The 14,054-nt window shown below is 45.5% G+C and overlaps 1 protein-coding gene across 1 annotated transcript in view; it reads right to left on the minus strand.

The window, feature by feature from the left end:
- Positions 1-14,054, minus strand: part of LOC146869413 (E3 ubiquitin-protein ligase TRIM39-like) — a 141,774-nt gene that overhangs the window by 20,381 nt on the left and 107,339 nt on the right. The window contains exon 5 of the mRNA XM_085599806.1: positions 10,374-10,423. Coding sequence (XP_085455932.1) covers positions 10,374-10,423 — 50 coding nt within the window. The remainder of the gene's footprint in view (positions 1-10,373; positions 10,424-14,054) is intronic.

Below are 14,054 nucleotides of genomic sequence, written 5' to 3' on the forward strand. Positions count from 1 at the left end.
CAAAGAAGAAAGGGAGCGCAAATCCTTCTCATAACGCCCTCTCAAACTCTCTGGGTGTTAGCGCAAAATTTTCCATCCCCCAAACAGTTATGCCTCAGACAGTAGTACCTACCGCACCGCTCCCTATCCCAACACCCCCAGTTACCATGACCCAAAGCACATCAAATACTATTACTGTAGGTTCAACCACTTCAAAACAAAGCAAAAATAGACCACCCACAACCACTCGGCCACAACCAGCTCCAAGAAAAATTGTTCCTTTAAAGACCCCGGTATACAACCTCTCTTCCCAACCAACCCAAAGAAACACCCAAAGAGGGAGGGGTGAACCTAGAGCCCATACTGAGCTTCCTCCTGAGGCCGCCCCTTACGTAGCAGTTATGATTGGAGTAACTGAACTACCTCCTAACACGGCGGAACCCCCATGGTCCCTAAAAAACAAAGTACACCATTGGTTGCAGACAAATCGCCCCATGCCACCAAATTGCCATGGTAGGATTTCCTCTCTTTGCAGGACCCCGTGGGTGGGGAAAGGCACCAAACAATATCTAGGGGACTGCATCATCATTACCTTTGAGGACCCATGGGTGGCTGACTATGTCACCTCTTGGGAACAACTGAATCTAAATGGAAGCATTAGAATCAAACCCCTCTCATTTTTCTATCCTCTCATTCAAACCTCAAACAATAACTTCTCTGAGGACCCCGCTTTTCCTTGGGTGGAACCACCTCAGCGCCAACCAACCTTCTATGACAACAGACAATATGGCGCCTCTCGCTTTCGGGAGCAGGAAAACCCTTGGCAAATAGTCAATCCACGTCATCAGGGAGTAAACTGGGGAGAATGGGGATACCAACAGCAGAGGATGACTCGCAGAGAACCGCCCAGATGGGATCCCTGGTACAACATTCCAACAACAAATAGATATAGTCCTCTAGAAGTGGTGGATTGACCATCAAGGGACCTAGAATATATTACCCCAAACCTGCCACACTCCCCTTCCTTAAGTAATAACATTGTCACGACCCCACCAACTTCAGTCCCGAAAGTGAATCCCCACACAATACCTTTTTTATTTTGGAATGTGGCGGGCCTACGAACAAAGATCGAAGACCCCGTTGCCGTTAATTTCTTAGAACAAGGCAAAATAATTTGCCTTCAAGAGACCTGGGCAACCTCAGAGCTCCATTTATTGGGGTACAAAACTTACTCCTCATTTGCTACTCAAAGCGCAATAGGTAGACCCAAAGGAGGCCTGACAATCTACATCGCCAACACCCTATCACCGATTCTAACTGTCAGATATTCTCCCTCTCCTTTGCAAATGAGGACACTATTACCCTTGTCAACTCATATAACAACCTAACGGAAAACGATTTCCTGACTTTTGTCCAAGATATGCAGGAGAGACTAAGATCCTTTCAACACAAGGAGGACAACTCTAAAATGATCCATCTTATTTGGGGAGGTGATTTCAATATTCATCCCTGCCAAAATGGCAGATACCCAATGTTGCAGATTTGCAGACGACAACGACGTTCCACTAGCCCATTTCGTCCACAATAAATCTGGCAACGCTCTGAATAACACACTGTCAGAGTTTGACTTATTTATCGCCAATTCCCTGAGAAAAATCAGTTCAATCCAACTTACGTGGCTAGAGGCCACCAGACAACAGTGGACTACATCCTGCTGTCCCACGGTCTCGCTACAAAAGTTACAGATCACCAAGTAATTGGCAACACACTAAGTGATCACTATGCACAAAAGATTGAATTCCATCCATCTGAATACAGATCTAAGGTCACTGATATAGCAACTGCCCTCGCTCAAGACAGCCTGCAACTGCGTAAACATAATGGTTATTCCATAAAATGGGAAAAGATCGACCCACAAAATCTCACAAAAAAATTAGTTAACCAGGCGTACCCATATATTTTTAATTGTTTGGACCTAGCCCTAAATCATACGGAAGTCCTACTGAACTTCGCAGAAATTCTGACAGCAGCCAAGAGACTACTCACGAGGAATACAACCAACAAACATACAGAAAGGAAAGGTTGGTTTAACCACAACTGTACGAGAGCCCTAACTGATCTAAAATCTGCCCTCCACAAAAAACCAAGAGACGTGGGCCTTATTCAATCTCTAAGAAGAAAATACAAACTGGAACGCAAACTAAAACTACAACAAATGAAAGAGAAACTCTGGAATGACTTAGACAAGAGCTCCCAATCAAAAAACAGCAAGGATTTCTGGAGAACGATTAGATCCCCATTCCTCCTGGACAACAACTCTCCCAAGATGGAGGTCGCTATAGATGAGGGAACTTGGATTGCCCACTTCGAAAATATATTCAAAGACCAAGGAACCACAGACCATCCATCTCACTTCCATAATGAAGTACAATATCCAATCCCAATTTCTTTTGACATCTCCGAAATCTTGGCGGCTTTGGAAAAAAGTAAAACAGGGAAAGCCCCGGGGCCTGATGGCGTCCCTGCGGACCTTTTTAAATTTAACCAGGAGCTCTGGGCACCTATCTTGACGAGAGTATGTACAGCAGCAGCCAGTGAGGGCATTTTGGACTCCTGGACCAGATCAATCATGGTCCCCATCTTTAAGAAAGGGGACCGACAGGACCCAAAATGCTATCGTCCCATATCCCTCCTGGACTCCCTTGGCAAACTGGTGGGGAGGGTCATTCTGGAGAGACTACATCAGTGGAGTGAGGAAAAGCGTATCATCTCGGACCTACAATTCGGCTTTAGAGATGGCCTCGGGACAGTAGAGCAGGCACTTAACCTTAGCCTTATAATGGCCAAATACATGCATGCAAAGAAATCGACGGTATACATGGTCTATGTGGACCTGTCTGCCGCTTTTGACTGCGTCGCACACTCCAAATTATGGACAGTCCTAAGAGCAATGAACGTGGACCCCTCACTGCTGGATCTTCTTAGAGAGCTCTACTCCGGGGCCTCGGCTAGAGTTCGGTTCGGAAAGAACGGTGAGCTGACGGCGTCATTTGGCGTGGAGCGAGGAGTTAGGCAGGGCTGCGTTCTGCCCCCCTTCCTTTTCTCGCTCTACACAAATGGCCTGGAGGAGGAGATGCTGAGGGGGGCTCAGGACCTCCCAAAAATGAAACAGAGACCGATTCCAGCGCTCCTCTACGCGGATGACGCTGTCATCCTGGCCCGAACGCCGCGCGAACTCCAGCTCTCACTAGATAGATATACTACCTTCATGAACGCCTTGGATCTAAAGGTTAATGTTAAAAAAACGTTCGTCATGATCACGGGGGGGGCGAAGAAAGGAAAAAAAAGTATCTTTCTCGATAGCCAACCATTGGAGGTCACCGCACAATACCCATACCTCGGGATCATGATTGATGATAAGTTAACCTGGAAACCAGCAGTGGAAGCGAGATGCCACCTTTTTAAGCGCTCAATAGCAGCCCTGCAGTCCTTCTCGAGGAAATTGGGAAGGAGGCAGCCAGCAGAACTGCTAAAAATTTACAACGCCAAGTGCCAAGCGATTGCTCTCTATGGAGCAGGGGTCTGGGGCCATATAGATGTTGGAGCCTTACAAAAAATTGAAAATCAATTTATAAGATTCGTTCTTGCTACCCCAAAAGGCTCACCAACTTACGCCTCCCATATGGAACTGGGAATTCCGTATTTGCAGGATCTCCTTAAAATCCAGCCATTGCTTTTGTGGAGGCGTATATGGACTTCGGATGCTAATACGCTATCACAGTCGATAGTGGCTGACACAATGTCACTCGATCACGCCTCTAGATTAAAATGGGGAACAACCTTTACAACGCAACTTTTACAACGCACTACCATTACAACGCATTTTTTACAACGCATAATCCATTACAACGCATGACATTACAACGCATGACACTACAACGCATTTTTAAAAACTACCTTTACAACGCATTCCATTACAACGCATACTACCATTACAACGCATACCATTACAACGCATAATATTACACTATACTATCCAACACTTACCCTACTGATGCACCCCCTGGAGTTAGAATAGTAATTTTTACCCCTACACTATCCAACACTTACCCTACTGTTGCACCCCCTGGAGTTAGAATAGTAATTTTTACCCCTACACTATCCAACACTTACCCTACTGTTGCACCCCCTGGAGTTAGAATAGTAATTTTTACCCCTACACTATCCAACACTTACCCTACTGTTGCACCCCCTGGAGTTAGAATAGTAATTTTTACCCCTACACTATCCAACACTTACCCTACTGTTGCACCCCCTGGAGTTAGAATAGTAATTTTTACCCCTACACTATCCAACACTTACCCTACTGTTGCACCCCCTGGAGTTAGAATAGTAATTTTTACCCCTACACTATCCAACACTTACCCTACTGTTGCACCCCCTGGAGTTAGAATAGTAATTTTTACCCCTATACTATCCAACACTTACCCTACTGATGCACCCCCTGGAGTTAGAATAGTAATTTTTACCCCTACACTATCCAACACTTACCCTACTGTTGCACCCCCTGGAGTTAGAATAGTAATTTTTACCCCTACACTATCCAACACTTACCCTACTGTTGCACCCCCTGGAGTTAGAATAGTAATTTTTACCCCTATACAATCTAATACTTACCTTAAATGTAATTTAATATTATGCGTTGTAATGGTATGCGTTGTAAAGGTAGTATGCGTTGTAATGGTAATGCGTTGTAAAGGTATTTTTTAAAAATGCGTTGTAGTGTCCTGCGTTGTAATGTCATGCGTTGTAATGGATTATGCGTTGTAAAAAATGCGTTGTAAGTGCATGCGTTGTAAAAGTGTGCGTTGTAACGTCATACATCCGATTAAAATGGCTCCGCTACATCAGAAACTTTTTTACAGATATGGGCCTTGAAAAATATTATCTCCACCCAGAATCGATTGTTGCCCTCCCAAAAAAGGAGCTCAAGGAACTCACACTACGGCATCTGGAAACACTAAGACTGTCAACTGAGGCTGCAAAACCCTCAGTGGTTCACGCGAACACAGTCCAGCTAACTTTTGGCATTCAACCATACCTTACTCTGCTTACCAAAACATATGAGAGGATGCTGCTCACCAGGCTCAGACTGAACCTCTTTTTTAGACTGGTTGCTTTTCCTCTAAATAAGGCCTGGGACTCAAACCTGCCTCCGTGTCCATGTGACGCGATATCAACTCAATCAAATATCCACGTCATTATCTTTTGTAAATTTTACCAACCACACAGAAAATTTTGGAAACTTCCGCTATGCAGGCGATGGGGCCTAAGACAATGTCGACCGGCCTTCCTTAGACTGCAAACCTTAGAGTCTGAAGAAGTCTGTTACCTGGTCCTAAACTTTTTAAAATGTATTATGAACCATAGAAAAAACCTTTAACAAATTGCATTAGGAAAAAACATTGATTCTCAGAAGCAAAAAATTCCTCTTCTTTTTAAACAAATGACAGCTGTTTTTTCTTTTTTACTGTACATGATTGTTCTCTTTTATGGTTTTCTTCGTGACAAACCGAATAAAGAATTATTATTATTATTATCATTTATTTGTGAAAGCATGCAACGGGAGCACCCCATGCCTAAACTGCAGGTATAACTTCTTGGCAAGGGCCGGCTGGATATCGTCCAGGGCAGGTTCTAATCTGTACTTTTATCTCTAAAAACACTGCAATTAATGAGCCAGTCACAGAACTCCCCTGTATCCGGTTAAGTTTGTGCTCCCTGTAGCTCGCTAACAGGTCCTTCCTAGATATTATCAGGCAGACAGGAAGGTTTCTGCATTGTTCCACAAATTACCCCTTCCTATGGCCGCAAAAGTATTCTTGATGAAGGCCAGCCATGGTAGTTTGCTTGCACCCTGTAAGCTCAACACTTCGCTCAGCTCTTCCCTGTGTACAGCCACTTCTGGGGTACTCCACAGACATCGCCAGAATAAAAGTGGTCTAAGAGTGGCATCGTCTGCAATTGGACTAATCCCAAGGTCTATACGAAGCGGTGTAAGCGGGGAGCTTGGGGGAAGACCCAACAATTGCATGGCAAAGGAATTCTCAATTTTCTATATAGAGCCAGATGGACGGTGACCCCATATATCAGTCCCATACAGGGCAGGACCCCTAGCTTGTGCTTTGTAGATTTCCACCACCGGCCCAACAGATTTATGGATACACCTTCTGCATACCTTTGTCAGTTCCCCCATTGTCTGGGCCAGCTTTAACTTTGCTTTCTTGATTTTGGCACCCCAGTCCATTTTTTCGGTGAGCGTGATTCCAAGATATTCAAAGACAGTCACCCTCTCAAGGGGTTTCCCATCTAGGCAAGGATTTGACTGAACACTATTACCTGCATTAAATACCATGCATTTGGTTTTCTGCAAATTGATCTCCAACCCCCTATTTTTGCAAAAAACATAAAAGCTGTCTAAGGCCCTCTGAATTCCCATAGGTGACTTTGAGAGCAGAAGGGGTTCTTCACGGTTCACCAGCTGAGGGGCATCAATATCCTTCCCAGCAATCAAAGCCTCAACTAGGCCATTAATAAAAAGGCAAAAAAAGGGTCGGGGCAAGACGCAGCCTTGGCGTGCACCTCTGTCTACAGGTATGGGGGCTGTAAGTTCACCATTTCTGCCGTACCTAATTTCAGCAAAATTGCCTTCATGCAGTCATTTCAGCTAGTGGCAAAGGTAAGGTGGAGCCCCAAAGTCCAATAAAACAGCCCACAGTTTGTCCCTCGGCACCAAGTCAGATGCAGATAGGTCCACAAAAATGAGTTAGAGGCTGCCACCCTCTATACACACTGTCTTCCAATGTAATAGTTGTAACCTAAAAATGTGATCTATTGTGGACATCTTCGCTCTGAACCCGGCTGAAAGGTTCCCTACCCGATCTTTCTCACTGGGACTGGGACAAGGAAGTACAATGTGTCCATCGATTTCCCTTAACACCTGCAAGGCACTCGTCCAGTGAGCGGGCGCTGCCCCGTGCTATATTGGTCTATTCTGGAAATGTTTTGTTACGCCAGGCTGTGTATGACCTCGCCAGACCTAATGCTGAAAGAAGTTTTGAGGGTTTCTCCTTTTTGCCAAACCAGATTTCGCACACGGTACTGATGGCGGCTTAGACAGTTTACAACCCCTCTCCAGACAGAGGGACTGCAGTGTTTTTGCAAAATCCAGCTAGGCTGAAAGTTGTCTTTCAGGGTCAGAATTTAAGCTTCATTTCTGAAATCCAAGCCCAGAAGCTACTGAATGATATCTTACCAGGGGCCATCGGAGGTAAAAAATAAGTCTGTAACATGCTAAGGAGAGCGCTGGATAGAGGCTGGAAATTCCTCTTTATGGGAGGGCTGTATTTTTTTTATGTATATTTGATCACTCGTGGGGGGGGAGAGGTGGAGGGAGAAGAGGAGTGGTCCAGACGTCCTCGCGCAGGCTCATGGTTGAGCCTGATTGCCTAGGTTGTGGCGGGGGGTGGGGGGCGGGGAAAGGAGGGGGAATGGGATCCTCAGAGGGGTGATAAAAGGGGCTGGTTCAATAGTGTTTTTGTCACATTTATCACATTTGTCACATTAGATGAAAAGAGTGAGGGATCGGTGTGGTGCGATTGCTGTACAGCGATGTGCTGCCAGAATCTGGTTAATGTTATAAGCCGACATGGGCTGACTTAGAATCGCAACTATCAACATCTGTGGTCTCAATGACATCAAGAAAAGGCCGAGGGTAGCGGTTGGATTACAAGCGTTTGTGGCAAATATTATTTGCCTCCAAGAGACACATTTCGAAGGATCACAATTGCATGTATTAAAAACACTGGGGTATAGGGTGGTTAGTGCAACAATGCGGGGGGCCGGGTTTCGGGGCGTTGCTATACTGGCTCAAGGAGGCGGGATCCAATGCACACGGTCATGCTCTGATAAGTTTGGCTGGTGGGCGATTACTGAATGTCAATATAGTATGGGTACGAAACTGACACTATGTACAGTATATGGATGTAGTAGCGACGATCCTAGTGTACTTGATACTATCTCCAGTGAACTCGCTCATTGGCCTCTTCCACTTATTCTGTGCGGGGGCTATAATATTAACTTACCCAGTGATTGGTCTCCAGAGGCCGGATGGAGATACACTGCAGTAGATGATACGGAGTAACAGAGCTACTCCAAGGTATACAGTGCTACTCAGTACATTGTATTAGATGGTACAGACTGACAGACCTACCCAAAGGTGTAATGTATTAGTCAGTAAACTGAATCAGATGGCACAGAGTGACAGAGCTATTAGAAGGTATACTGTACTAATCAGTGCACTGCATTAGATGGTGCATAGTAAGAGAGGTACTAGAAGGTATACAGTACTAGTCAGTACCCTGCATTGGATGGTAGAAAGTAACAAGGCTAATCCAAGGTATACTGTACTAGCTACCAAACTATTAGGGATAAAGGACTAGTTAGCAAACTGCATTCGATGGCACAGCGTGACACGGCTACTCTAAGATATGCAGTACTCCCCAGTGCACTGCATTAGATGGTACAGAGTAAGAGGGCTATTAGAAGGGATAAAGGACTAGTCAGTACACTGACAGAGCTAGTAGAAGGTGTACTGTACTAGTCAGTACACTGCATTAGATGGTACAGAGTGAAAAAGCCACTCCAAGATATAAGGTACTAGTCAGTACACTGCATTAGATGGTGTAGAGTGATAGAGCTATTCTAAGTTACACTGTACTAGACAGTACACCGCCCTAGAAGGCACAGAGTAACAGAGCTACTCCAAGGTATACAGTAGTAGTCAGTACACTGTATTAGATGGTACAGAGTGATCAGGCTACTAGAAAGCATACTGTACTACACTGCTTTAGATGGTACAGAGTGACAGAGCTACTCAAAGGTGTACTGTACCAGTTAGCACACTGTATTGGATGTTACAGTGTGACAGACCCCCTCCATGGCATACTGTACTTGTCAATACTCTATATTAGATGGTACAGGGTACCAGAGCTACTAGAAGGTATAGAGTACTATTCAGTACACTGCATTAGATGGTACAGAGTGACAGATCTACTCCAAGGTATACAGTGCTAGTCGGTACACTGCAGAGGATGGTACAGCGTGACAGAGCTACTAGAAGGTGTACTGTACTAGTGACTACTCTGTATTATAAGGTACAGAGTTTCAGAGCTACCTAAAGGTATACTGTACTCATGAGTATTAGAAGGTACTGAGTGACAGAGCTATTAGAAGGTCTACTGTACTACTCAGTACACTGCATTATAAGGTACAGCGACAGAGCTACTCCAAGTTATACTGTACTAGCGAGTCATTGTAGGTGCATGCGCTAGGTCAGTGTAGATGCATGAGCTGGGTCCGTGTAGATGCATGCGCTAGGTCAGTGTAGGTTCATGCGCTAGGTCAGTGTAGGTGCATGAGCTGGGTCAGTGTAGGTGCATGCTCTAGGTCAGTGTAGGTGCATGCGCTAGGTCAGTGTAGGTTTATGCTCCAGGTCAGTGTAGGTGCATGGACTAGGTCAGTGTAGGTGCATGAGCTGGGTCTGTGTAGATGCATGCGCTAGGTCAGTGTAGGTGCATGAGCTGGGTCTGTGTAGATGCATGCACTAGGTCCCTGTTGGTGCTAAAACTCTGGAAAATAAAATGTGTTATGTGGTAAATACCAAATTCTGAGGTAATTCCCCTTTCAAAAGTCCGAGAATACTGCAGGAACTGAGTTGCTCGCAATTGTCAAGCCTAGCAGTATCATTAATGTGAGGTGTGAAATAACTGCATCTGAATTTCCGATAAACTTAGTATGAATGTCCAAGGGGAAGAATGATTTAAACAAAGGAAATGCGGCAGCGCGTATACAGAATGGAGATAAGTAGAAATCTAGAAAAATCTGGAAAAGACAAAGTTTAGAGTCACAAATCAAGTAACTGTACCCTGATGTGAGTGCACGTTACCACTAAATGCCATACCATACCATACCATACCACACCAAACCATACCATACCACACCATACCATAGCACACCACACCATACCATTCCGCCATCCCATTCCATCCATTACCACCATACCAAACCATCCCATACCACTATACCATATGATACCATGATCTCACCCTATAGTACACCACACCATCATAACATTCCATACCATACCATACCATAATATTCTATACATACATACTATTCCGTATCACACCACACCACACCATAGCATACCACACCATACCATAGCCCACCATACCACACCACACCACACCATACCATAGCACACCACACCATAGCATACCATATCATTTTCATGAACAGTAATATTCAGAGCTAATCATCACAATGGTATTTACCTTTATAACTCTTCACCACCTCTGGGCACTGAATCTTCACATTATTACACCTGTAATAACACACACATCATCTTTGTATTAAAGAGCAATGACAGCTACAGGAACAGCTGATAAACATCACATAAGACCTGTATTTGAAATAAGGTTCAGTATTAAGAGCAGTGCCTGCGGACTAGAGCTCAGTGTGAGTTACTGTTCATACACAACAGCCAAAGCTCTAACGATATCCAAAAGTACCTTTAACATCTTATGACAGGATGTGGGTGTTCTATGGCAGATGGCTCAGATAGACCAGTGTGCTTTATATGATGCTATGGAGTGCCTCGTTGTGGGTTTTCTAGGAGCGGCTGTTGGCTGAGGGGGGGGAGGGGTTGAGTAACAGGTTACATCTGCTCCTGGTGGAGTCTTGTGTATATACTTAATAAATACCTTCATACCTGAGGTCCACGTGAATTGCTGACAGCGCCCACAACACAACATTGTCACATCCAACCCCTGCCAGTGTAAACCGTGTTACCATTCCTCTACAACCAAGATGTAGGGTAGCTTTAGTGGGATATATAAGAAAGATTTGAACCCAGATGTTAGTAATGAAAAACTGGTTGCAAAACAAAAACTCCCATGTCTTACGGAACAGCAGAATTTAGGCCGTAGGGGAAGGATCACAGCGGGAGAGATAAGGGAACAGGTTAGGAGGTTCAGTAAAGGGAAAGCAGCAGGTTCAGATGGGATCCCATCTGAATCCTCTTTCTGTTTCTGGGTATCTTATTGTAATGAGATCTCTCTGGAAGGCTGTTAAATTCCACCTTTCTAATATGAGGCACCTGTAGTTATGATCCTTAAGCCGGGTAAAGACGCCAGGTTAGTGGTATCCTACAGACCTATATCTTAATTGAACTGTGATTACAAAATGATTCCAGGAATTTTGGCTAAGAGATTGTCAGATGTCCTTCAAAAGTTGATCCATTTCGATCAAAAGTGGTTTGTGCCTGGAAGGAAGCTGTATAAATTAATCCATTGACTTGTCGGTGCGAATGATATGGCCGAGGTCTCTAATCTCCTGTTGACAATGGCAAGAATTGATGCTGCTAAAGCTTTTGATAGGGTTAATTGGTTCTATCTTTGGAAGGTATTGCAGGATTATGGTTTCAGCAGCAATGTTACTGAAGTTGTGCAAATGCTATATATGGTGCCGGCAGATTAGATTTTGGATGGCGAACTTACAGCTTCGTTTCAGATATCCAGGGGAACTAGACAGCAGTGTCCTGTGTTGCCAATTCTGTTCCGTGTATATATTGAGCCCTTTTCCCAGATGATTCGGCAGGATTAGACCATTCTTCCCCTTGAAGCTGCAGGGTTACCAACCAGACTAGCAGTACACGCTGATGACATAGTTCTGTATGCACCGAAGCCAGAGCTCTCTGTTCCACAGCTTGAGATGCATGCCAGAGATTCTGGGAGTCTGTCAGGGTATCTAATCAATAAGGTAAAGACCGGGCTAGAGAGAAAGTAGGGCTTCAAACCAGAAATCAGATTAGGAATCATGGGCGCATCGAAACTCAGAGTTTGGGGAAATATCGGATGTAAACTTAACTAGGGTATCCCACTGTTAATTAGGAAAATAAATCGATGCTGATATGACAAATGGTACATTCATTTATGTGAACAAGATCTCGTCCTTATTAACAAATTCACCCGTTGTGAACGCCACATCAACCCCGACACGCAAATACGTAGTCCGGCAAGCACTGAGACCTAGGCCCAAGCTTACTGATTGACAGGCCACAGGTGGGGTGGCACGTAGCCGGCAGACAAATGCATGGACGGGAAACCCGAGATCAATCTTACGGATTAGTGAACCGACACTACAATGGTTAAGGGAGATTGGCCCCAATAAAGCACGCATGGCTGGAGGGGGTACGCGTGCTCCAAAAACAGCATAAAGTCAGATGTCACATGAATTAGGAACATAGAGCCAATCAGATCGCAGCACACGCAGTGATCACGTGCTCCCCGTGCCAGACATCTGGACACTTTAGCCACTGGCCGCATTTTGTCCATGCAAGGTCGTGGCCCACCTGGATTATCCATGAAAATGTATTTATGACTCTAGAGGCAGCAACTTACATTCCTCTCCCTACAAGGATCTCCAGAAACATTTTATAGCCTATAATGAATTGTAAATAAGAATGATACAGATCGATTGTAAATTGAGACAGTACTCAGACCCTGTGCCTGTAACTGTTCTCCCGGCCGCTATGTTTAATTAAACAAACTGTTCCTGTTTTGCCAAAGGTTTTTCAAAGGTATTTCATGTTCAAGCAACACCGTGATATAAATGCTCTCCTTACAAGATGGAGGGAAAATCTGCCCCTGGGTATCTATGGAGGGTGAACACCATTAAGATGCTGGTTCTTCCAAAGGTGATCTTCTTGTTTAACACTAAACCACTTCCTTTTACCAAAAAACTTTTGCAGAAATTGCAAGGGAGGGTCGGCAGCTTTATATGGGCATCCAGGGGAGCCAGGATCTCATGAAAGAAGGAGGAGACTGAAGCAAGGGAGGGTCAGCAGCTTTATATGGGCATCGAGGGGAGCCAGGATCTCATGAAAGAAGCTCTGGAGGAGACTGAAACAAGGGAGGGTCGGCAGCTGTATATGGGCATCCAGGAGAGCCAGGATCTCATGAGAGAAGCTCCGGAGGAGACCGAAGCAAGGGATGGTCGGCAGCTTCATATGGGTATCCAGGGGAGCCAGGATCTTACAAAAGACGCTCAGGAGGAGACTGAACCAAGGGAGGGTGGGCAGCTTTATATGGGCATCGAGGGGAGCCAGGATCTCATGAAAGGAGCCCCGGAGGAGACTGAAGCAAGGGAGGGTCAGAAGCTTTATATGGGCATCCAGGGGAGCCAGGATCTCATGAAAGAAGCTCTGGAGGAGACTGAAGCAAGGGAGGGTCAGCAGCTTTATATGGGCATCCAGGGGAGCCAGTATCTCATGAAAGAAGCCCCGGAGGAGACTGAAGCAAGGGAGGGTCGGCAGCTTTATATGGGCGTCCAGGGGAGCCAGGATCTCATGAAAGGAGGAGGAGACCGAAGCAAGGGAGGGTCGGCAGCTTTATATGGGCATCCAGGGGAGCCAGGATCTTACAAAAGAAGCTCAGGAGGAGACTGAAGCAAGGGAGGGTCGGCAGCTTCATATGGGTATCCAGGGGAGCCAGGATCTTACAAAAGATGCTCAGGAGGAGACTGAAGCAAGGGAGGGTGGGCAGCTTTATATGGGCATCGAGGGGAGCCAGGATCTCATGAAAGGAGCCCCGGAGGAGACTGAAGCAAGGGAGGGTCAGAAGCTTTATATGGGCATCCAGGGGAGCCAGGATCTCATGAAAGAAGCTCTGGAGGAGACTGAAGCAAGGGAGGGTCAGCAGCTTTATATGGGCATCCAGGGGAGCCAGTATCTCATGAAAGAAGCTCCGGAGGAGACTGAAGCAAGGGAGGGTCGGCAGCTTTATATGGGCGTCCAGGGGAGCCAGGATCTCATGAAAGGAGGAGACTGAAGCAAGGGAGGGTCGGCAGCTTTATATGGGCATCCAGGTGAGGAAGGATCTTACAAAAGAAGCTCAGGAGGAGACTGAAGCAAGGGAGGGTCGGCAGCTTTATATGGACATCTAGGGGAGCCAGGA

The sequence above is a fragment of the Triturus cristatus genome, chromosome 1_1 (genome assembly GCF_964204655.1).
Source record: "Triturus cristatus chromosome 1_1, aTriCri1.1, whole genome shotgun sequence".
NCBI lineage: Eukaryota > Metazoa > Chordata > Amphibia > Caudata > Salamandridae > Triturus > Triturus cristatus.